At 37.2% G+C, this 26,644-nt stretch overlaps 1 protein-coding gene across 4 annotated transcripts; it reads right to left on the bottom strand.

Annotated features, from left to right (window-relative positions):
- Window positions 1-951: 951 nt before the first annotated feature.
- On the bottom strand, window positions 952-20,596 carry LOC131520027 (C-type lectin domain family 2 member B-like). Of its 4 annotated transcripts, none has more exons than XM_058743729.1 (6): window positions 20,337-20,596; window positions 13,243-13,341; window positions 9,889-10,052; window positions 4,864-4,967; window positions 3,236-3,376; window positions 952-1,337 (listed from the first exon to the last, which is right to left on the bottom strand). In XM_058743729.1, the coding sequence occupies exons 1-5, from the start codon at window positions 20,404-20,406 to the stop codon at window positions 3,268-3,270; spliced, it is 546 nt and encodes a 181-aa protein (XP_058599712.1). In that variant the 5' UTR covers window positions 20,407-20,596; the 3' UTR covers window positions 952-1,337; window positions 3,236-3,267. The 4 variants fall into 4 exon arrangements, with proteins under 4 accessions (XP_058599712.1, XP_058599714.1, XP_058599711.1 ...); XM_058743731.1 differs by adding an exon at window positions 17,874-18,083 and having other exon boundaries at window positions 952-3,376; window positions 20,337-20,593; XM_058743728.1 differs by having other exon boundaries at window positions 952-3,376; window positions 20,337-20,595.
- Window positions 20,597-26,644: the final 6,048 nt, after the last annotated feature.

Raw genomic sequence — 26,644 nt, 5'->3', positions numbered from 1 at the left:
AAGCCAATGTTAAGGGTAAAACCAGGTTTCTGTTTTTGTACACTTAGTTGGATGGTGTTTACATTTGGAAGACTGAGGAGAGCTATATTTTGAGGGAAAGATGATAAATTATAGACATATTCAAAGGCAAACCATAAGAGGCTCTTAATGGAGAACAAACTGAGGGCTAATGGAGGGAGGTGTGTGGGGAATGGGCTACGTGATGGGTATTAAGGAAGGCACTTGTTGTGATGAGCACTGGGTATTGTATGTAAGCGACGAATCACTAAATTCTGCTCCTGAAACCAATACTACACTAAATGTTAACTAACTAGAATTTAAATAAAAGTTTGAGGAAAAGAGATACAATTCAGATGTTAAAATAGAGTCCAAGGTTAGATAATATGGAACTCAAAGAAAGTATCACTGTTGAATACGTAAATTTAGGATCCCTTAGAGTAGACGTTGATCCCTAATGTATAAAGGATCCCTCCTCCCAGGGAGGAGTAGGAAGAGAGAAGATGAAAGGTCTAAAACTATAGGAAGACTAACAAATCCGGCAGAGACATAAATTGAAAAGAGCAGAGAAATCAGGGGAATATGATGTCACAAAAATTCTTGGAAGACAGTATTTAAAGAAGGAACGAATAGAAAAGAAATGTTACATTCTGCTTGAGGTGACTTGTGAGATGTTAACTGAAGCAGTTTCACTGGGTATGGAAATACAGATTGGCATGATTTGATGAGAACCGCTTTTGCAGAATTGTAGATAAAACCAAATGTGACCAGGCTGAGATGCTGGGAGGACATATTTTCTTTAATTTAAAGAAGGCTCCTGAAACAAGGAAGGGACACCCTAGCTTAGGTGTATATCTGAGAAAGATGGAACATAGAAACGGAAATAAGCTGATCTTGATAATACAAAGTATCAGATTGCTGGGCTGCCGTAACAAAGTGCCACAAATTGCGGGCTTAAAACAAGAGAATGTTATTGTCTCACAGATGGGGAGACTAAAAGTCCAAGATCAAGGTGTCTACAGGGTCCATGCTCTCCCAGACTGCTCTAGAGGAGAATCCTCTCTTGCCACTTCTGGCTTCTCTTGGTAGCTGGTAATCCTTGGCATTCCTTGTGTTATAGATATATCACTTCAGTCACATGGCCACTTTTTCTCCATGTGTCTTCACATAATCTTCCTTTTGTGAGTGTTCATCACTAAATCCAAATTTTCCCTTCTTATAAGGACACCAGTCTTAGAGAGATCTGGGCCCATCCTAATGATTTCATTTTGTATTACATTTTTCATGACTCTATTTATAAATGAGGTCACATTCTGAGATGCTGAAGGTTAGGACTTCCACTTGGCGATGTAATTAAAGCCATAACAGAGAGGAAGTAAAATTTTATTAAAACTACACATGACTAAAGTTTATAAATATTACTACTACCATATGGAATAGAATTCACTGTTTTTCATATTAAATATGTATAAATAACTATTAAATAACCGAACAAAATTATTATGATCTACAGCTGAAAAGAACTTGTGTGATTATTGACTGATAAATATTTGATCTTGTAATGTCTGGCAGATTCTGGGAATTTTGGGGTGGGTGGGGGAGAGCTTCCATTTAAGCAAACAATTTGATTAAAATGTGTTACAGAATTCACAAGCCCACGAAAGGTATTATGACTTATCTATAAATATTCAAAATAGGGGATAGAGGAGATTGATTATGCATTTGCTTATTGCCCAGTGAGTGTGGAAGCAGGTGTGTAATAGTGTCCACACATCACTTCTTCCCGTCTGGGTCCAAGGACCACCTCTGCCTTCTTTATTGCTAAGTGTGTCTTTCCTGGCTAGTTTCACTCCTCATGAGAAAAAGTTAGCAATGCTGTTATTATTCACACTATCATGGCTCTTAAAAATGTGCTTTCAAACACATTTTTAAACAAACAAACAAAAAATTGAAACAACATGCATCTGCTTGAGTTTGCACATGTCTAGCACTGTCTACTTCGTTCTGATTTCATCGTCATGCCATATTCTTCATAAATATTCTTTTCCAGTGATTCTCTCAAAGGTTGGCATTGTGGCACATTGACGATCACAAATGTGAATCTAATCTAAGATATGCATAAAATATGGTCAATAATGTTTTCGATGTATTAAATTCATCATTCGCAATTTTATACCGTAAAGGTAAAGCAACAATCTTCCAATCATGTCTTTGTTGATTTGTTGAAACCTTGATCCCTGCTTATCCAGAGAAAATTTTAGGGCAGTCACATTCATGAATTTAGACATGAGATATTAAAAATAAATATCAGAATAAATCAATTTGGAATAAATACAATATAGCATTAGGACCGATTTAAATTTTATCTAGGAATACAGAGTAGTTATTTAATATTAGAAAACTTGTGTCATTAACCATGTTGAAAGATTAAGGAAGAACATCAAAACAAATGCAGGAAACAAAAAACAGGAGAAAATTCAAAGTCCCTGTCTATGAAAACATTTTTTTTTTTTTTTTGGAAACAGGAAGAGAAAAGATCTGCCTTCACTTATAAAAGTGCATTAAAAAAAACACTGAGATAAAACACTGGTAAGGTGGAAATGTTAGAAGCATTTTCTTTAATATGTGAAACACACCAAAAATGTTCACTGTCAATATTGTTCTGGCAGTCCTACACATTTTAATTAGACAAGAATTAAGTAACAGTTATAAGATAAGAAAAAATAAAAGTGCTGTTTTACAATATTTAAAAGAATCCACCAATTGTTAGAAATTGGACGTTTTCAGAATGTATGTTGAACAGAAGAATAGCCAAAACAGTTACATTTCCATATATAAAGTAACTATTTTAAAAAGTAATAAAATCATACAATTGCAATAACATAAACATCAGATACATTCAATATGGGCACATATAATAAATAACATTCACGACTCATTAGAAAAATTACAGATCACTCAAGAAGACCAACACAATACAAAACATATAAATAAATAGAAAAATAACACCATAAATACACACAACACTTCTCAAATTGACCTAGAGATCCTGTGAAATTACAAGATTCTTCTAAAATGTTACAGAAAAGCAAAGGTACAGGCCATGTGAAGAGTAGAAAAATAAGTTGAAGGAAATTATTTTAACAACTATCAAGATGTATTATCAGGCTAAAGCAGTAGAGTGTTGAAAATTAACTTATACAGAAGGAGAGAAAACCAGCTACAAAGATCATTGTACCTGTATTGTAATTCCACTATAGAAACCTGAATTTAGTGCATTTGCATCCTGCAAATCCATTTTCTGTCTGTGTAGCATCTAGCTGTCGCCGCACCAACGTTATCGAGGTAAGCACACTTTTCATTTCCTCTCACAGGAAACCTACGATAAAGGGGTTAAACACTATGTGTTAAAAATTCCTGTGACTTGGGGGCCATTGGGTGGCTCAGTCTGCTGAGTGTCCAACTCTTGATTTCGGCTCAGGTCATGATCCCAGGGTCGTGGGATAAAGCCCTGCATCTGGCTCTGCACTGAGCATAGAGTCTGCTTAAGATTCTCTCTCTCGGGGCACCTGGGTGGCTCAGTCGGTTAAGCGTCCGACTTCCATTCAGGTCATGATCTTGCAGTTCATGGATTCGAGCCCATGTTGGGCACTGTGCTGACAGCTGGGAGCCTGGAGCCTGCTTTGGATTCTGTGTCCCTCCCCCCCACCTCCAACCTCTTGCCCCACCCCCCCCACTCCCTGCTTCTCCCCCACATGCTCTCTCTCTCTCTCTCTCTCTCCTTCAAAATAAATAAACATTGGGGAAAAAAAAGATTCTCTCTCTTCCCCCCCTCTGTTACTCTCCCCCACTTATGCTCTCTTTAAAATATAAATAAAAAACAGTTTTTCTAAAAACTCCCATGATTTCTTCTTGCCCAATGACCCCTTTTTAAAAAATATGTGTCCAGAGTCCTAAAAAAATGTGGTGTGGCACAGACTTCTCTTGCTAAGCGGAAGATATCTGTACCAAATTGGACCGTAACAGTCTCTCTTCCAAGAGTTTATGCCTGTTAAACTGCCATTAACACAGTTCTTTGTAATCAGTGGAACTATCAGTTTATATAAGCCAATAGTCCTTTAAGCCAGGGTGATTTTGCCTTCTGTTCCCCAAACACACAGACACAAGTGACACTTGGCAACATCTGGAGACACTTTGGGTTGTCGCAATAGAGGTTGGGGAGGAATTGCCTAATAAGTAGAAGCCAGAGACACTGCTCATATCCTCAAATGCACAGGACAGTACCCCCTCCCCGCAACAAAGAATTATTCAGTCCAAAATGTCCGTTGTGTTGCTGTTGGGAAATTCTAACATAAACTAAGTGGCTAAGTAGCTGGCAGTCACCATGTGAGTTGTTACACTAAGGTCACGTGTGCAGTAAATTTAGGTCTTTAGATCCAGCTTTCTATATTGCAAAATGGAAGATGTGAAGCCCAAATAAATTCAAGTTAAAATGAACAGTAAGTTGACCTTGAACTGTAAGAGATATCAGCAAACAGGGAGCATGAAGTTTGAAGAATAGATACAATTTGGAGAAGATAGGTTAAAATCAGGCAAAAGATTTTTGGCTTTTTCTTGGTCTGTGTTTATGAATCTCAAAATTCATATTTTCAAAATAACCAGCTAAGACCTTTCCTCTTAGATCCTGATTTCCAACCTCCCTTATTGACTCTTTGAACTGATCTCAATACATGATACAATTTTCCCGATCCCATTTTTCCAACACATACCGAACTCTTGGGTTTTAGAGAAATATAGCTAATGCTGAGGTTCTACAGAGGATTGTGCTATCTAAATTTAAATAATTCCCCAAAGAAAGAAACTCACCATATTTTAGACATGGTTCCATTTACCCATTGTAGTGTTTGATTTTCGGTTATCTCCAGCCCAATCCAGTGATCAGCAGTGCATTTGTATCGCCTAAGAAAATCCTTTAGAGACAAAATAAATTGGATATATTTTTTTCGTTTTTAGTACAAACTATTGTGCTCCTCTTGCTTTGCAGTTTATGGGGAGCAAGACAATAGATGTCGCCAAAAAATAGCTATGGGATTTTGAAAAATGTATTTTACCCTCTGACCCTTAGTTTTCTTATCTGTAAACAAAGATATGAGATAAATTTTCTTAAGATCCTTTTTTGATTCCAAATTTATAAATATTCAATATGGAAATCTATTCCTCCAGGATTTTAAAATTTTAAACTTCTGGAAAGCCAGAGTTTGCAAGTAATTTCTCACACAGCCTTTCTTTAAAAAAAAAAAAAAATATATATATATATATATATATATATATATATATATATATATATATATTTAAATTCAAGTTAGTTAACATACAGTGTAGTATTAGTTTCAGGGGTAGAACCCAGTGATTCATTACCTACATACAATACCCAGTGCTCATCTGAAGTGCCCTTCTTAATGCCCATCACCTGTTTTACCCATCCCCCTGACTCCCCACCCCCATCAACCCTCCGTTTGTTATTTGCATTTAAGAGTCTCTTATGGTTTACCTCCATGTTTTTATCTTATTTTTCCTTTCCTTATAAGGAAGATGTTGCACAGCCTTTCTAATCATCAGATATTTATTATAATGTTTTTCCACTTCTCAGTAATTACTAAAATATTCATTTTAGAGTTATATTTTACTTCAAATTCTCTCCCAAAATGATCACATGTGCATATGTGCACACACACACACACACACCCTTCGTATAGCCAATTCCTTCAGACTTTAATTCTCAAATTTTTTTCTGCCAAAAATTTCTATTTTTTTTAAATTTAATGTTTATTTATTTCTGAGAGAAAGAGGTGGGGGGGGACAAGAGCAGACAGAGAGGGAGACACAGAATCTGAAGCAGACTTCAGGCTCTGAGCTGTCAGCACAGAACCCGATGTGGGGCTTGAACTCACAAACTGTGAGATCATGACCTGAGCTGAAGTTGGACACTTAACTGACTGAGCCACCCAGGTGCCCCCAAAATTTCTACTTCTGATGAGATCATTCAGTAAAAAAATATAATTTTACCCTATTTCTCCTTTTCTCCTTATTCAATGTTGAAATTTCTTGCTACCTTGGAGCATTTTTACCATAGAATTATATATAGAAGGTAATTGAATCTATCGTGCCACTAAATATCTGGGAAACCATAACCTTGACATTGTATCACTCCATGTTTCAATTCTATGATAAATATAAGGGATACGGTTCACAACACTGTGGTCCATTCCCATCTATAACAGTGACACTAATAATCTTTGCATTTTAATATACCATTTTCTGCAGCATTTCATAAATTTATTTGAAAAAAATTTATCATTGAGCTAAGCTTTGGGTTTATAAAAGAACCAGATTAATCAAACACTGCCCCTGGATTCATAGGGTTTCATTTATGTTGATGAAGAAATTTATGTAAATATAGAGTTAGAAAATATTTTCCTGGCTAAAGAGAAGATTATGGCTATAATAAAAACAAAGTGAAATTTTATTTTACAAGAAAGAAGTATTTGAATCCTTATGGGGCACTTGCATATAGGATGTGATCTAAGAGGTGTATCTGAAAGAGAAGAATAGAATATTCCATAATAAATACAGAGGACAAGGAAGAAGAGGACAGTTCATATTTTAGGCTTTGGGAAAAGGTTGTTTAAAGGCAGAAAAAATGCGAGAAAGGATAACTGTATTGACCACCAACAGGATATATGTCATCACATAATTGGGAAAATTGAGCGGCACCTGGGTGGCTCAGTTGGTTAAACTTCTAACTCTTGATTTTTGGCTCAGGTCATGATCCTAGAGTTGTAGGATCGAGCCCAGTGATAAGCCCACGCTCAGCATGGAGCCTGCTTGAGATTCTCTCTTTCCCTGTCCCTCTGCCTCTCCTCCAATGTGCACAAGCTGTCTCTCAACAACAAAAAAAAAAAAAAAAAAAAAAAGAAAGAAAGAAAGAAAGAAAGAAAAAGAAAAAGAAAAGAGAACAACAAAAGAAGAAAATTGGATGAGTTTCGGTAGTTGTGGTCTTAGTGACAGGGAACAGGGAGGTGAGTGTCCTAAAACCTATCCATGAAAAATGTTAAATTATTATTTGCTCGCTAAAAGAATACCAATGTGGCCTCTTGTTAAAGATGCAAGACAACTCTACATTAGTGGAAATAAATATGAGCAATATTTCATGAAACAAGCTTCATCTCATTTTAACTAAAGAAAACATTTTATAAATTAAGTAAGCATATATAATATTCTAATTAAGCTGTTTTAAATAAACAGTCCTTTAAAATTCTTCCATAGATTATTTTTATCACTCCTTCGCAGATTGCTTTACCTCATTTTGTTTGTCACTTAAATTTTGCCCAGATCGTATAGTACATGGTAGGCATCTATCACCTTCAAAATGTACCAGGAAATTGTAGAATCAAAGTCTCTTTTCTTGATCCAAAAAGTGCAATGATTCTTATCAGATGTTTAATGACTTCTCTTAAGTTCAAACCTAATATTTTGGTATGCTTTTGACCCATGATATTCACTATTTTTTTTAAGTCTGTGCTGACAAGATTCCTGTGAGTGAAAATTCTAAAAATATTTTGCCTGATATTTCTTTGTCCCTCAAAACTTTTACGAGCACTCGTTATTTTTCCACCTTGCTGCTAATTTAGACATTTTTTCCCCAGGAGGAACTGTAAAGGGAAATTTAAGAACTTCCCAGAACATTCATTGCAAAAGTCTTGCAAAATTTGGCAGTGAAACTACTGACTAAGGATGCTCTTCCTATTAATTTAAGTCGGCATCTAACTTGTTGATTTGCTGTGTCTGCTCTTAATGTACCTAGTTTTTTTTTTTTTTTTATTCAGATTTCTCTACCTTTTGTTGCAAACAAAAGTTGAGTTTCTTCGCATTGATCTGTAAATTGCCCCAGTCTGGTTTGCACCTGTTTGAATTTGAACCAATCTCAGGTAGAGGGCAGAAATGTATTTTGTTCCCCACAGGAGTAAGAAAATTCTCTTTTTAACAATTTTAAATGCCGTGCTGTGCTGTTTTACATTGTAAGCCCTTTTTAATTGTACATTATTCAAGTTATATTTCTTCTTATATTGACCCTTAATTTTTTTTTTTATTTGAGGATAGTTGATATACATTGTTACATAGTTTCAGGAGTACAACGTAGTGACTCAATAAGTTTATACATTATGTGATACTCATGACAAGTGTAGCTATTGTCTGTCACCATACAAGGTTATTACAATATCATTGGCTGTATTTCCTATGCTGTGCCTCCTATTCCCGTGACTTATTCATGCCGTAGCTGGAAGTCTGGATCTCCCAGTCTCCTTCACCCATTTTGCCCAGCCCCCCATCCTCCTCCCCTCTGGCAACCATCAGTTTGTTCTCATATTTCTAGGTCTGCTTCTGCTTTTTGTTTATTCATTTTTTTATTTTTTTATTTTTTTAAATGTTTATTTATTTATTTTGAGAGAGAGTCAGCATGAACATGGGAGAGGCAGAGAGACAGGGAGAGAGAGAATCCCAAACAGGCTCCATGCCATTAGTGCAGAGCCTCATGTGGGGCTCGATCCCACGAACTGTGAGATCATGACCTGAGTTGAAATCAAGAGTCAGATGTTTAACTGACTGAACCACCCAGGTGCCCCCATTTTTTTTTTTTTTAGATTCCACACATGAGTGAAATCATATCTTGACCATTCACTTTTTTTTTTTAAGTTTATTCATTTATTTTGAGAGAGAGTGAGGAAGAACAGGGGAGGGGCAGAGAGAGAGGGAGAGAGAGAAGCTCAAGCAGGCTCCACACTGACAGTGCAGACAGAGTCCTTGGGGCTCGAACTCACCAACTGTGAGATCATGACCTGAGCCAAAATCAAGAGTCCGATACTTGACCCACTGAGCCACCCAGGCGCCCCTTGACCCCTTGGCTTTTAAAAAGACTAAACAGGAGTAGAAGCATTTGCTTATTGCATACATGATTCAGGGAAAGAGTGGATTTCACAAGTGCAGAAGTATTTAGTTTTGCAATCCTTTATTAAAATTCTTGGAGATTTCTTTCCCTCCTGGGATTTTTGCCATGTAAATCAGTATTTATTAAACAAAGATGCATAAAGCTTTTAATTTGTACCTGCCTTTGTGGTATAGCAAATGCAACAATTTCAAATAAAACACAGTGTGTGTTCACTGGAAGCCCGTGCTTGAATCTAAGAAAACTTTCCATCACATCTGCTGGTTGTGAGTGCTCCAACGAAAGCTGCTGAGGGATCTCAGAGACAGACAGCAAAGCAAGACTGAGAAGTCAGAGGAAGGTTCCTCAAAGGGGGTAGCCTGGAGAATCCCATCCTTCGTGAAATAATTATGTCTTTGTGGAGTGTTGGCTTTTAAAAGGATCCCAGGGGCATCTGGGTGGGTCAGTTGGTGAAGTGTCGACTCTTGGTTTCGGCTCAGGTCATCATCTCGCGGTTCATGGGTTTGAGCCCCATGTCGGGCTCTGAGGTTGAAGCCTTCTTGGGATTCTCTGTCTCTCTCCCTCTCTCTCTGTCCTTGCCCCGCTCATGCTGTCTCTCTGTCTCTTTTTCTCAATAAATAAATAACTTAAAAACAATAAAAGGATTCCAAATTTTGTGAAGTTATTCTATTTATACTCCTTAAAATATAAACACAGCTGTCAACTCTATTGCTTGATGTTAAGTCTTAACCCTATTCAAACCGAACATCAGCAAGTTTTCCAACTTTATCTCACATGGCATGTTCTAAACACCTTCATAGATAGACATGTGTGAAAAAAATTTACATTATCATATCATTTGAATGCCCCTTCTTAAGAAATTTTGTAAGAATGGTGCACTAAATTACCATTTCTTTTGTCGTGTCAATGATAGTTAGGTCTGCACCTCGAGTGATACAGTCATGTCTACTTGAATTCCAATCCCCTTCTTCTTTAGAGAAATAATAGCATTTTTTTTGGAAGCCAATCCAATCATCTGGGCAGAAATGATGAGTACGCGGACATTGTGTAGCTGGAAATGAGACAGACACATATATCAAAGACCAGATGAAACACTATGCCACCGTATTTTGAGATCAATTGGGGAAGACAAGGTCATGAGGCAAAAGACCATGATCACGACCAGAATTGCACATCTATCACACAACAAGGTGAAAAACAAATGTCACGTTAGTTGAAAAGATAGCAGTTCAGGATTTGACAGGATGCTGATATTCCTTTCAACTCCTACCCCAGTAATGCATCAGCCTTCACGGGGCTACTAGTGTGAGTTTATCCGTGTTAAGTCACCTTTACTGTCTTGGGGCAAGTGAAATATAATGAAATCCTAGCATTATCTGGGGTAATAAAAATACTAATTTATATTAGACTGTTATAATGGAGGACACATGTTTTAACCTCTAAGGAAGCAATGAAAATAATAAAACAGAATACAAAATTAACACTGTGTGTGTTGACTGCTTATTGTCAACTAGGTATTGCCATCACTCTATGGCTCTGAGTTAACCATTGAAAAGACTCTACATGAGATTTTGAAGGCGGAAGGAGGGCAGAGCCATTATTCTCAGAGACATAGGGCATAGGAACGTCCCAAGCCTTTTTTATTTTTTTGTAGTACTTTTTGCTTTATTTTATTATTTTTTTTAATATGAAATTTATTGTCAAGTCGGTTTCCATTCAACACCCAGTGCTCATCCCAACGGGTCATCCCAAGCTTTTTAATGAGTTTGCCTTTGGTACTCTTGACAGCTAGATGTATTTTTAGACTTTCCCCAAATCTCTAGGTTCTCCAAACACATTAATGCTTTAAGCCAAAGTCATCAGTAACTATTCCTCCTCCAGCTACACAGCTTTCCAGATCATCCCTCCCCGGCTCCTTCCACAGCCATGTTATCCCTAATTCTCATATTAAAGTCCTGTTCTAACATTTTTCGTGACTATTTTCTTGAAAGCACCCAGACTGAATCAGTTTTTGGTACCAAAAATGGGTCTAAAGGAACAAAACCTTAAGGATGAGTATTAATTGTCCATGTGATTCTCTTTAGAGGCATGGATTCAAACACCAGTTGTAAATGGGATGCTGGTGATATATGAAGGTAAAACAATTAAATTATCACCTACAGTCATCTGATGCCAAGCACCTATAGAAGGTGAAAGCTTTAACACCTTTTTCTTTTTTTTTAAATTTTAATTCCAGTTAGTTAACATACATTCGCTCCAGGTGTACAATATACTAATTGAATACTTCCATACATCCCCCTATGATCATCATGATACATGCACTCCTTAATCCTTACCACCTATTTAACCCATCCCCCACCTCCCTTCCCTCTGATTACCATCAGTTTATTCTCTATAATTGTCTATTGCTTGGTTTCTCTCTCTCTCTCTCTCTCTCTCTCTCTCTCTCTCTCCATTTCTTTCCCTTTTTTTGTTTTGTTTCTTAAACACAAGATCATGACCTGAGGTGAAGTCAGACACTTAACTGACTGAGCTAACCAGGCGTCCCAAGAAAATAAATTTTTAGATTAAAATTGTCTAAAAATTAAGAACTTCCATTCGTTGGAAGACATCATACAAAAAATAAACTTAAGCTTCATAGCTAAAGAAGATTTTTACTATAGTTACAATATTTACATAGTAGAAGACATTTACAAAATATTTTTATTTACTATACTAAATAACACTATGAATCAAACAAAAACCAAAGAGGTAACTCAACAAAAATATGGACCAAGTATCTGAATATACCCATCACAAAATACTGTGGCTAAGTGAGCAATAAATATGACAAGGAGTGTAACAGTATTGGTCATCAGGAAAATGTCGATTAAAGTCACAATAAGGTATCAACACACACTTATCAGAATGGCAAAAATGGGTAAAGTTGGCAACAAAGTGTTGACCAGTATGTTAAAAAAAAACTGGCATTCTCTTACGCTTTGGGCTGGACTATCTACTATCTATGGAAATATTTGCTAAAACTGACCTATGCATATTCCATGGCTTAATCATTCTTCTCATAAGTATATCCCACACAATATCCACTAGTCACTAAAAGACTAAAAGTGTAAAGATGTTCAAAGCAGCATCATTTGCAGTAGTCAAAATGTGGCCCAACCTGAATGTCCATCAAAATAGAGTGATTGATATAGAGCATGAAATACTCTATAGCAAGGATCTGAAAAGTACAACCTGAAGCCAAAATCAGAGATGAATGTAAATGTAAACACTTTAAAATAGCCAACACAGTAAAAAATAATAGAAAAATCAAAATAATTAAAAGAGGAATAATATTTTGTGACATGTGCAAATTATACGATATTCAAATTTCCTTGTTTAATTTCAGTGAAACACAGACAAGCTCAATTTGTCTGTGCATCATGGGCAATGTTTTCATACCACAAATGCAGAATGGAGAACTTGCAATACCGATTGTATGGCTAACAAAACCAAATTTATTTACTCTCTGGTTCTTTGCATGAACATTTTTCCAACCCCCTTGAATGAGTCAATGAACTTTTGCTACATGTTATAACACGAAAGAATCCTACAAACATGATGTGGAACAAAGGAAACAAGATGCAGAGAATACATAAAAATTGCATGATCTTGGGCGCCTGGGTGGCGCAGTCGGTTAAGCGTCCGACTTCAGCCAGGTCACGATCTCGTGGTCAGGCCCCGCGTCAGGCTCTGGGCTGATGGCTCGGAGCCTGGAGCCTGTTTCCGATTCTGTGTCTCCCTCTCTCTCTCTGCCCCTCCCCCGTTCATGCTCTGTCTCTCTCTGTCCCAAAAATAAATAAATAAATTAAAAAAAAAAAGTTGAAAAAAAAAATTAAAAAAAAATTATAAAAAAAAATTGCATGATCTTATTCATAGAAAAATGCTTAAATGGGCAAAACCAACCTATGCAACAGAAATCAAGACAGTGATTGCCATTGGTATGGGAATGTTGGATGGAATGTGAGATTATTCGGGTGAATGATTTCGTCATCATTTTTGTGTCTCCCAATGCTTTATGTAGGTCATGTAATTCATAACAATCCATTCATTGATACTCCTTACGGATCATGAATAATGGGAAAAGAGTGAGAATAATGAGAAAAGATCATGAATGAGGCAGAAAAGAAAATGATCGTTCAGTAGGAAGCCCTAAGAGAGAAAAAAATAAGTAAAGACATAAAAAAATGTAATTTACTCACCCATTAAACTAATTAGAAGAAGAAGAAGAAGGATGGTGCTGGATAATATTGTCAATAAAACGCACATTAAACGAGTTATCTTATACTTGTCCTTAATACCTGAAAAAAGTTATATTTAGAGACAGGTAAAAGAAATACGAAATTTGTATTCATAATCATAACTAACAAACTTCTTTAGGCAATTTTTTCTGATATTTCACAAGATGACACAAACATACTCTTTCTGAGTGTTATGTAGAACAACAACCTTGTTTTTTTTTTTTAAATGCCTTAGGATCGTTATGTTCAATCCACGTGTTACCATGCTGTGGATTTTACTGCCATAGTCCAAGGAATCAAATAGAATTGTTTAGGGTTGAATTTCTTTAGGCCTGAAGCCACCCCCAGGGCCTTCAGTATCTTTCTTCCATGGTGCAATATCAGTACATCCTAACAGTCCTTAAATATTTCTAAGAAATTCTACTTTCTAACTAATGAAAACTTTGCTTTAAAGGATAGATAGTATGTCATACATGAAAGTTCATGAAGATTTGGAATTGAGCTTTCTGCTACAAGCAAGCAAAGGGAACTTGGACAATACAGGTTTTTTTGTTTTGTTTTGTTTTGTTTTGTTTTGTTTTGTTTTTTTGGTCTGATAGTTCCTCCTCTGCAAAGTCAGGAGAACAGAATAAATATTCAGTGAAGAATTGTTTTTCTTTTATGAGTGCCCATTTGGGGAAAAATGGCATATAGGTTTTTTGAAATAAAACACTTGTATCTTGTATTATTTTATATGATTAGAAAGTATCCGCCCTTATTGTAAAGTTTTATTAAATTCTAAAAATTACAGGAGTTACTTTAATAGACGGGTATACTTATGGAGGGCGTTTATCGTTCCTATCTTTTCCACCTAGTGAAGAACTGTTCTGTTGTTGAATTAACTGTTTTTCCTTTGTGGATGAGTGAAAGATATTACATTTAAAGCACATATCAATTTATATAAGATATATATATATATGAGATAACCAGCATCATCTTTTGGGTTAACATCCTTCTATCCATAGTTTCACATGTACAACATCTCCCACAAACACCCAATTTTAAACGAGTGCCATCATCATGTACCCACTGTTTTATATTCTAATGTTTTCGGTTAACAATTGGTTCTTCTCATGTGTGGTTGACCATTAAGAATGGCCCCCCAGTGAATCATGTCCCCCTGTGCCCACCATCACTTTGCCACATTTTGCTGCTCCTGTCATCAAAAGATATACAGTGTTTCCCAACCCTTGAATATGAATTGCCTAATGCTTTGTTTTAACCAAGACGGTGGTAGAAGAGAACTGAAACTTTAGAGCCCAGGGCTTACGGGACCTTAGAATTTCTACTTTCACTGTTCTGGAGCCCAGCATAACAGAGGGGACAGGAGACATTCCTACTGAATGTATCCATATTCCTAAACCATAGAACCACAGGCAATACAAGGATTGTCTTAAACCACGAAAATTTGGGGTGGTTGTTCATTCAGAGCAATGGCTAAATTTATACGTAAGTAAAAGAATAATTTGACATTATAATTTTATTTATTTATTTTATGGGATTTTTTTAAAAGGTTTATTTGTTTTTGAGAGAGGGAGACAGCACAGGCAGGGGAGGGGCAGAGAGAGAGGGAGACAGAATCCCAAGCAGGCTCCAGGCTCTGAGCTGTCAGCACAGAGCCCAACACGGGGCTTGAACTCACAAACCGGAGATCGAGATCTGGGCTGAAGTTAGACACTTAACTGAGCCACCCAGGCGCCCCTTTTAACAGCATAATTTTAATGGTTGATAATACTTTCATGTAGTTATGCTGTTTAAAAAAATAAAAGTCTTCTGATGGGTATTTAGGCTGCCCTACCCTTTTTAGTTTTAACCAGAACTAGCATGAGCATAGTTTAAATATCTCACATACTTGTCTAATTACCTTAAGAAAAAAAATTCAACAATAAACAAATTGGCGTATATCAATTAGATGTTCTTCCACAAGTACTGCAGTAATCTACACCATCATGAGTAACATATGAAGATATTGGTACTCATAGAAATTCGTAATATTTTTTTTAAGTACCGTAAGGAGGGAGAGGGACTGCAACAAAGAGAAAACTAGCATTGTTTCTGAGCCACCAAAGTGTTATTATTTCAACTCTGTGAGAAAGATAATGGGGAATTATGTCTAACTTTGTGGATTTCTGCCAAATTTCTGAAAAGTCTGGTCGTTAGCTGTGCATTTCTTCTGAGCATCCGCAATTTCAAAAGCTCTGCAGTCAGCAAGGACTGTAGTATCTACAATGCATCACTTTTGAACCAGCATTGTGTTTGTTTTTTTGTTCATTCTTTGCCAAATATTTAGTAATCGCCTACGATGTGCTAGTTTCCATAAATTTAATAGTCCACACCAGACATGCAAAATCTCTGCCCTCCTAGAACTTATATTTGGTGAAACAGACCCAGTAAACTGATGAAACCCAATTTAAAAGTTACAAGTTGCAACAAGTGTGGGAAGGCAATAAACGGGATGCTCTGATTGATAAAAGGGAAAATGACAGGGAAAGGTAGCCAGGAGCGCCATTCTGTGGAAATGACATTAACACCTAGACAGAGAACAAGAACAGCGGCCATTTATGTGAAATAAACCAGAAATCGCCTTTTAAGCAAAGAGACCAGCAAATGCCTTGAATCAGGAAAACCTGAAAAGAATGTGGCAAAGTAACACGTGTGATTGAGCCCGAAATAGCAGAGGATCGCAACTAGGTAGAAGGAAAATGATGCTCAGCTTTGAAACCCCTGCGAAAGAGCTTGAGTTTCTTCAAGTTGTAACAGGAAGCCACTGAATTGTTTTAGGTAGATGTTTGGCGTTGGCCACCTTTATGTTTTTAAAGTTCCCTATGACCCGTGAGCAGAGAGACTATTTAGGGAGCTATAACTCCGACAAATCAAGTTACGGTGATCTCTTAAACAGGGGTGGCAGCTGTGGAGATAGAAGCAAAAATAGAACCCTTGGAGGCCACCGGTATCCTTGATAGAGTGGTTTCAGAGTCATACAGAATGTTAGACTGCTGGAAGTAAGGAAGCAAAATCAGCAGGTGGATTCCAAAAACTTGTGCTGTGGGAATTAGAGGAAGCGAAGAGGTAGGTAGTCAGAATGAGATGAGCGGTTATTGTAGAATTAAAAAAAAAAAAAAAGATGCACCACTTAAAGTTTCCATGCATTTGGGGATGGTTAACATGGAAGGGATAGGTTGTCAACGCAGGCAGGAGGGGGAGGCAATAATCAAATTAAAAAGAAGAATTCTCAGGGTGCCTGGGTAGCTTGGCCGGTTAAGCGTCCGACTTCGGCTCAGGTCATGATCCCACCATTCATGGGTCGGGGGTCTCTGCTGACAGCTCAGAGCCTGAAGCCTGCTTCAGGGTCTGTGTCTCCCTCTCTCTCTGCCTCTCCCCCACTCACACTGTCTCTCTGTCTCTCAAAAATAAACAAATAAACATAAAAAAAAAAAGAGTTCTCGCAGAGGGCAGAGGGGTTGTGGTCTGAAGTACAAATGGAGAGATTTCTAGGTAAGAGAAATGACCCTACATCCAGTGCGGCAAAAGTCCAAAAGGGAAGAAACAAAACGCACATCTGTCTTTTCAACATTTTGGTTCCGCATATGCCGTACTTCAGAACTTGAGTCCACGTTCTTTCTAATGGGGTTGTAATTGCCTTGCAAGTGTCACCTTATGCATTTCCCTGTTTCCCTATTAGTTTTCTTTAAGTGTCAGGTGTCAAGAAAAGAAGACGTTTTCTCCTTTTTCTCCGTCATCAACTAAGTCAACATGTCACCATGCCATTCTGTTTGTCTGGGAATTGGCAGAGTGGACCAAAGAGCCTCAGGTTCAAGATCTTGATCAAAGGTTTCTGGTGTATAAATTTATTTTCTTACCTATTGTGGGCCTATTATCTCCTTATCCATTAAGTGACACTATCTTTCTTTTTGGCTTTAATTAAAGAATATATATGTTGATATGTTTTCAGAAGGTCAGGCTTATCATAGGAAGTAACTAAAAGAAAGCTTGTGGTATTTTTTTTTTTCTCATGTTATAGCTCTCCCATCTTTCCATATTTTATTTATCCTGTGGTGTGTGTGAAGACTATTTACCTCAATATTAAGTGGAATTTTTATTTTAAAAAAAATTTTTTTAACGTTTATTTATTTTTGAGACAGAGAGAGACAGCATGTGAACAGGGGAGGGGCAGAGAGAGAGGGAGACAGAGAATCCGAAACAGGCTCCAGGCTCTGAGCTGTCAGCACAGAGCCCGATGCGGGGCTCGAACTCACAGACCGCGAGATCATGACCTGAGCCGAAGTCAGACTCTCAACCGACCGAGCCACCCAGGCGCCCCTAAGTGGAATTTTTAAAATGTAATTTATTATTTTAAGTGGGTAGCCAGGCTCTTTGGAATCCTTGCCTCCAGAATGATTGCTGGCAGAAACGCGAAGCTGCTTGAAATCAATGACCCTTCATTAAAAAAAAAAAAAATCTAGCTTTTTAAGTGGCTGAATCTAAGAATCATGGAGGAGTTTTAAAAAGAGGAAATGCCTCTGAAGCCAACACAAAGAAAGAAGGGCACGTACCTCCTGATACTATTAGAAATGCTAATTTGCATTATGATACAAGAGTCCTTTCCAGGGCAGAGTTGGTAGACGATGTAACTTTGTGGTGCATGTGACAACCGTCAGATCCCGTGGGCAGACCATATCAGCCTCAATAAAGATGTTGGCGCCATGAATGTGGCAAAGAAACAGTGTGGCTTTTGTTATAGGCGTAGCACAGAATTAGCAGGACTAAAATCAAAAGGCTAATCACTGTTGGGATCTATCTGGTCACAAATAATCAGAGAAAAGGAGTGACTCAAGACTCTTGATGCTTCTATGTTGCTTAAAAGCTGGGAAACTTCACATAATCCTGGAAGTACCTCCCTCCCTCCTCCCCCCACCCCCAACTTTCTCAATACCACCAACTGGCAAAGATTAAATGTCCTGCCAGCTCAGCGGGATGGAGACTTGGAGTGGCATTTCGTTTGATGTAAGGCACTAATGAATTGGACATTTATTGCACTTCTGAACATGCAGGTACATGTTTAAACATGCTACCTGTTTATTCTCTAATTAATCTATCCATTTCCTGAGCCCTAAAATCTAATTTTCTACGTTCAATTTAAATAGCTTTCCTTTTATAAGTTCCTTCTCTCTCAAATTATCCAAAAAACAAACAAACAAACAAAACCCTGAAAATGTTTCCTTCCTGCTATGAATTTAGTATTGAGAGATGAATTTCGAAATTGCTCAGCCCTCATAATCTGTTCAACAAAGGAATGTAAGAAACAGATAACATCCCAGGGTAACTCGGCAAAAACCTATTTAATTAATAAATGTAACTAAAATAGTTTTACACTCATCCCTATTGTAATCTAAACAGCTAAGGATTCCAATTACTTTCCCCACAGAAAAGTTTCACGGACTCAAGTAATTAGTTTCAGTTTCTGAGCCTGATCTTCAAGCTGTCTTCCGCAGCACATATACTAAAATCATCTCTAATTTTCTCCAAGGAGAGATAAGAGGAAAGATCTAGGGTGACCAATAAATTTAAAACCAAATAAAATTCCCTTTTCCCTAGTTGATAGCTATAGAAAAAATCATAAATTACCAACAAGTGGAATGAATAAAATAAAAGAAAAATGAAAAAATAAAATATTTAAAAATAAATTGTCCAATGCACTAAATTTAACAAGGGCATTTTGAAGTTCAAATTATGCATCTATATAGGTTAAATATAATATATATAATATTATTTAGTAAATTACAGAATATACATAATATTTTGTACATATACATAATATATAAAAGATACATAATATATAATATACATAATATATAAATTATATATATTTATATACATAATATATAATATACATAATATATAAATTATATATATTTATATACATATACATAATATATATAATATATAAAATTTATTTATACATAAAATGTGTAAATTCACACTGTTTGAGATGTAAGATAGAAATTAACACTGATTGGATGAGTGGCTAGAAAGCTTTCTGTAAAACTTTTGGTTCCGATATTTTCATGTGATCAGCTAATATTTGATCCCATTGTCCCCAACCCTCTTTGATCTAACCTTAGACAAAATGATGACATTGTCAAAAAAAGAGGAATAAAGTATTTACGCATTCTAATATGAACTGCAGCACTCTTGATTGCTGCATAAACTAGTAGGTTGAAAGACATTAAATGGCAAGTGTTCAAAACCCACCATCATCTCGAAACTATCCATTGTTGTATTTACTGCATTTTCGTGTCATTGCCTCTCTTCTTCACCTTTTTTATGACCCCTGTTGAAATAACTTTGAAAGATTTTTCTGCTAGATTTAGACTTTAGATCTTACGTAGTCCAAACTTGCTATTTAGTGCATCCAAAGCTCCCAAGTGGTTTTCTAGTTCTCGTTTTTTTAAGGTACATTTTCTTTTCTTATCTTGTGTAAGGTTGCCAGAGACATCTTCAAGGATATCCGAGCACTAGCAATTGGTTCAATGAGAGCGGGAGAGGAGGCTACTTTCTGCTCTTAAGCACCCCCAGAGTCCAATTTATCTTGACTCCACTCACTGTTAAAACACGAGAAAAATTGGCCAGACTTTTCCTATTGTGTCTGCATTCTGTGTGTTGAATGTGGACATGGATCAAATTTAACATTTTCTCCAGTAGTGGTTTTATTAAATACTTAGTAAAAATGAAATTAAATCTTGAACAGGTTTAAGCTGTGGTTAATCCCTCGCCACTATCAGTTCAGATAAGATAAGTCGATCTCCCTTTAAGAAGTCAAAACAGTCCATGGCAAATCTGAATTTTGTCATCACAATTTTCATTTTATGGAGACGTTAGCCCAAAAAAGGATTTTTTCTGCCTTGATGGGGAAAAAAGCAACAAAATCCACTTCGTGCCTTTGAAGGCTTTGTTTAACACTGCATGTCAGAATTTTCATAAATAACCTTCGTCTGAACAATTGTGAATGTCCTTACCTTGTTTCTTTTCGTCAGTTCCTTGATTGCTGCCAGCAGTCTGGGTAACTACAGGGGAGCTTTGTGTCATCTCGTCCAAAACCTCTCTTCAAAGTTTTAAATTTAGTGTAAAAATGTTATTATTTGTTTATTTATTTTCTTTTTATAGCAGCTTCACACTACGGTTACTCAACTTTGGAAAAACAAAATGAAAGTTAACAGTGCATCTATGATTGAGTCAAACTGTTGTCTTCTCACCACAATATCTTCCTGTAAAATGAAAAAAAACCCCAAAAAACCCATTACTAGAGAAGGAGGAAGTTAACTAAATGGTAAAGAAGTAACAAACTCATAGATTCTGACTTTCTCAACAGGGGAGCCCCATCGAAATATTCGAACAAAAAAATATTCCAGAGGCTATTTTTCAATTGTTTCAAGAGCAGCACCTAACTAGCATCCTTCCAGGGCCATGGGAGATAAGAATATTAATTGATTAAAAGGCACACTTTAAGTCATTCTGTCTCGATGATCCTGTGTTTAGAAAGACTGTCTTAAAGGTGATGAAATTAAAGATAAGAAAGCTGTGTTTTAAATGGGTTACTGAAACGAGAACAAAAACTGTTTTCTCTCTCAGTGGCAATCATAGCCACAGGCACACCTACACCACCACCCACCCCCCCCCCCACCACACACACACATACACACACTGAACAAAAGAAAAAGAGGCAAATAAAGTTAAAAGGCGCTCAGAACGTTATCATCAAAATTGAAGATGATAATGCTATTATGCTAATATTAGGGTAGCAGGAAACAGTTTCCTTCTCAAAACTGTCCTCAGCAGAAAATTTTCAAACGATTTCATATTCTCTTTCAGTAAATACGTTAACAAACTACAGAGAAATAGCTGACTTCCTACAAGCTGTTTCAGGATTAACACCACGTTTGTTCTGACAGGTACACTGTGAAGAGAAAAGGGATTGAGAACAGAGAAGAAGTAGAGTACAAAGAAATGAAAAGGGGAAAAAAATGTGAAGAGAATAATCCTGTTTAACACAGGATTAAACTCTTCTGGATGGGCTTAAATATATATCTGGTCCTGTCTATCAGCTCTCAAAACAAAATTATGCAAGATGAAATGCAGGTAACAAAAGGGTTCCTTCCCTTTTGGGACAGAAAGAAGACTGAAAGTTTGGGGAGAATTGAACATATTCTATCTATCTCGTCACCAAAATATTCTACCCTTAGGACTATTAGAAATACATATAGAAGGGAATATAGGGACTGCACTATGATGGCTGGTGAAATTTAGGTTTTGTTCCTGAAGAGCGACAGTCAAGATATAAAATTTGACTCAAAATATAAAATATTTCCAACACCATAAAATGTTTGCTGATGTACCTTTGCGGTTCATCCCAAGAACGAGGCAGCCACTAACCTACTATCAACAGAGATGAGTTTTGCTGGTTTAGAATGTTCTGTAAACAGAATCACACAGTGTGCACTTTTGTGAGTCTGGTAACTTTTGCACAGTGTAATGTTTTTGAGTTTTATCAATATTATGGCAGACCAGCCGTTCATTCCTTTTCATTGTTGAGGAGAATTTCATTGTGTGAATATATAATAATTTGCTTATCCATTACTCCATATGGCTATTTCCACATTTTGACTATCATAAATAAAAGCAGCATAAATATTTCTGTTAGTCTTTTTGTGGACATTTATTTTCTAATCTTTCAAGGAAATACCTTAAAAATTTTTTTTAATGTTAATTAATTTATTTTGAGAGAGAGGGGGTGGAGGGGCAAAGAGAGAGGGAGAGACAGAGAGGGAGAGAGAGAATCCCAAGCAGGTTCTGTGCTGTCAGGCCAGAGCCCGATGTGGGGCTCGAACTCACAAAACCGTGAGATCATGATCCCAGGCAAGATCAGGAGTCAGATGCTTAATTGACTGAGCCACCCAGGCGCCCCTCAAGGAAATACCTTGTAGTGGAATTCCTAGGTCATATGGAAAATATATTTGTATCTCTCCCTCTTTTTTGTGATAAGAACACTCAACATGTCATCTGGGAGATGATGGATATGTCTATTTCCTTGATTGTGGTAATGGTATCATGGGTGTTTCCATAGGTCCAAACGCATCAAATTGTACACATTAAATATGTATAGTTTTTTTTTTGTATATAAATTATGCCTCAATAAAGCTGTTCTTAAAAATAAAATATGTGGTTAATTTTATAGACATATAATATCTTCCGAGAAGTTTGTACTATTCCCTCGATTAACGTACAACAGTTGCATTTGCTCTATATCAACAGCAAAAGTTGATGTGGTTGGTCCATCTTTTTCATTTTCATCATTCCAGTAGGTATGTGGTGATATCTAAATATAGTTTTAGTTTGCATACCTCTGAAGACCTGTTGAGCATTTTCCCATATGCTTAAGGCAATTAATATATATTTTTTTGGTGAAATCTCTATTCAAATATTTCGCCAGTTTTACGGGATTATTTGCCTTCTTTTTAGTGAGGTGTAAGATATATATCTTATATCCATTATATCTTACAGCTCACTAAAAAGAAGGCAAATAATCCCATAAAATATATATAATGAGTTGTAAAATAGTATTTAAACAATATGGAAATAATTCCTTTGCCACACACACACACACACACACAAATACTTTCCACCATTTGTAGTGTCTTTTCACAAAATCTTTCTCAAAAACCTTAAAAAAACCTAGAACCCTGTAAATGTTGAGTTCTGTAGACCTTTGAAAGTGGCATATTCTCCATTGTTAAAGTCTAGAGTTTATCCTTGCTTAAATATGATTCTGAATCCTCTGTCATCAAAGAAAATACACACCTTCCTTATGAAGATCCCTTCCTTCCCCTACTGACCGTAAGGCTGGTAACTAAGATTAACTGTTACCCTTGATACTCAGGAGAAATTCAGACCTAACAATATGTAATGACAACCTAGAGAGTACACAATGGGGTTGGATTCCAAGGGTGCTAGATCAAGAGAGAAACACAAAGCTGGATGAGGGAGATTTTATCAACAATGGGGTCCTCTCTTAGTCATAAAATTTAATAAGTTGACAACATATTGTGAGACAGTGTTGAAAAACTGCTGAAATAACTCAAAGAAGATTGAAGAAAGTAACAGCTCATGCTAAGCAGAGTAAAATGCCAGAATTGCTATGGGAGTTAGTTGAAGATAAAAATACAACAGTACTTAGAGCAGTTGGCATTCCATAGTTGATATGCTCTGGATGGACAGAAAATCCACCAAATGTTCTATGGGATGGTATTATGGACACCCTATTAAAGTGATAAGAATGTAAGAAGAACAGGGGCGCCTGGGTGGCGCAGTCGGTTAAGCGTCCGACTTCAGCCAGGTCACGATCTCGCGGTCCGTGAGTTCGAGCCCCGCGTCAGGCTCTGGGCTGATGGCTCGGAGCCTGGAGCCTGTTTCCGATTCTGTGTCTCCCTCTCTCTCTGCCCCTCCCCCGTTCATGCTCTGTCTCTCTCTGTCCCAAAAATAAATAAAAAATGTTGAAAAAAAAAAAATTTAAAAAAAAAAAAGAATGTAAGAAGAACATAAGCATCAGGAAGAAGCTTACTGAAGCTTTCCTTCCCAGGCCAAGGATTACAGTAGTAGATGTCTTCACAGAATTGGATTTATGGACAGCATTGAGACTGATAGGATCTTGGAGTCTTAAAGGTCAAATGGCATAGCTCAACTCTAAAACAAAGTTGTCACAATATTGTAATGAGGGTTGAGTTTGGAGTAGCATCTAGACTACTGACCAAGAGAAAGTTATAGATACGTTAAATGTTCCTGAGGCAAGACAGATTGATCTGTCTTGAGCTAAAAAGGATATTTTTACTTATGTGCTGGTCTTTAACCCAGTGCTAACAGAGAAGAAAAAAAAAAGGTTGTATAATTCTGATTTCTGTGGTGTAACACCAAAGTTGAAAAGAGATATGCAATAGTTTATAGTTATATAGTATTTCTATTATATAGACATAGGAGACGTAAAAAACTTCATGTGTAGATAATGGTAAAATACAGTAAAAAAAAATAACCAAAAATTGATTTATGCTAAGTATGTATTACCTTTTTTAAAATATAATTTATTTAATTTTAGGGTTAGATACTGTAACTTATTATTTTATTTTATCTTATTTTATTTTCTTTTATTGAGAGAGTATGAGTGGGAGAAAGAGGAAGCGAGAGAGAGGATCTTTTAAAAGTTTTTTTAACTTAAAAAAATTTTTATGTTTATTTAATGTTTATTTTTGAGACAGACAGAGAGAGAGAGAGAGAGACAGACAGACAGAGTGTGAGCAGGGGAGGAGCATAGAAAGATGGAAACACAAAATCCAAAGTAGGCTCCAGGCTCTGAGCTGTCAGCACAGAGCCCAATGCGGGACTGGAACCCACGAGCTGCAAAATCATGACCTGAGCCGAAATTGGATGCTTAACCAACTGAGCCACCCAGGCACCCCAAAAGACCTAGTGCAAATCCCGATTTGGGGCTCAATACCATGACCCTGGGATCATGACTTAAGCCAGAATCAGGAGTCAGATGCTCAGCCAACTGAGCCACCTAGACACCTGATAATGTAAGTTTTAATGACAACTATATTTAATGATTGGCTCACAAGATCCTGAAAATTTAGCAATCAGATCTTGCAAGCATACCACTGGGTTTTGCTCAACACCTACAATAAAAATAAATCAAAACTGGGTGATCACTAGGTTAAGGGAAACCATTCCCCCAAAGTTATAAACTACTACCTCGTCCTACTTCTGCTGAGTCAGTTTTCTGACTCACGACCCAGTTTTTAGAGAAAAAGGCAAGTCTTCAGAGAGAAGACCCCTTCCATACCATGGCTAGTATAAACCATATTGCTTTCCTCAATCCAATCCCAAAGGGATTTATTTATATTAGTCTTCTCAGGCTGCCATTTCAAAATACCACCAGCTGGGTGGTGTTTCTAAATAATAGAAATTAATTTTTTCAGTTTTGGGGTCTGGTGATCCAAGGTCAAACTACCAGAGAATTGATGTCCGATGAAACTTTACTTGCTAGCTTGCCGATGGCTGTATTTTCTCTGTTTCCTCATATTACCTTTTGTCTGCATGCATGCGTTGACAAACAGATCTCATTGGTGTCTCATCCCTTCTTATGAAAACACCAGTCATGGGGCATGTGTGTGACTTTCACTCAGGTCTTGATCTCAAGGTTTGTGGGTTTGAGCCCCTCATCGGGCTCTGTGCTGACAGCTCAGAGCCTGGAGCCGGCTTCTGATTTTGTGTCTCCCTCTCTCCTGCCCCTCCCCTGCTCACACTCTGTCTCTCTGTGTCTAAAAAATGAATAAGCATTAAAATATTTAAATAAATAAAAAATGAAAACACCGGTCATGTCAGATTAGGTCCCAACTCTTATGTCCTCATTTACCCCTAATGATCTCCTTAAAGGCCCTGTCTCCAAATATAGCACCTTGGGGGATTCAATATATGAATCTGGGGAGACAAGATTTAGTTCATAATATTCCATCCTCTGGCCCTTCAAACTGTGTATCTTTCTTGCATGTTAAATACTTTTATCTCATCCCAATAGCCTCAAGGATTAACCTATCCTGCATCAATTCCAAGTCTAAAGTCTTATCTAAATTATGTCTGGTGAACCTCCAAGTGTGATTCATGCTGAGACACAACAACCCTCTAGCTGTGAAACTGAAACAGGTACGTTGTATACTCACAAGATACAATGGCAGAACAAGCTTAGGATAGACATTCTTATTCCAAAAGAGAGAAATCAGAAAGAATAAAGGGGTGACAGGTCCCACGCCAGTCTAAAACTTAGGAAAATTCCACCACTCTTAGGGCTCAAGGGTAATTCTCTTTGGCTGAATGCTCTGCCCTGTGGGCCGCCTGGGACATCAGTGTCATCCCCAGGGTCCTAGGTGGTGGCCCTGCTTTCTCAGCTCTGGGGGGGCAGTCTTGGCCCTGAGGCCCTAAGTAGGGGCCTTTGAAACTCAGGAGGTAGCATCACACTCTGAAGTTGAGAAGGAAACAGTTTTGCCCCGCTGCCCCCCTTCCTCCTTTTGCTGTATCTTCTGGGCTTGCAGTCAGAGTGGTGGCCCTGATGATCCCTTATAGTCTTTAGGATTACCCCTCTCTTTTCTTCAAAGATAAAGTGTGTTCATAGTTGAATAGCTCTCCAGAACCCCAGCAGACTGTGAACTTTCTCTTATTTCATCCTGCCTCTTCGCTTAATAATGTCTTCATTAGTGACCAAACATGTTTCCTCCAAAGTGCT

This window comes from Neofelis nebulosa, chromosome 8 (assembly GCF_028018385.1).
Source record: "Neofelis nebulosa isolate mNeoNeb1 chromosome 8, mNeoNeb1.pri, whole genome shotgun sequence".
NCBI lineage: Eukaryota > Metazoa > Chordata > Mammalia > Carnivora > Felidae > Neofelis > Neofelis nebulosa.
This window is presented reverse-complemented; position numbering and strand designations above follow the sequence as displayed.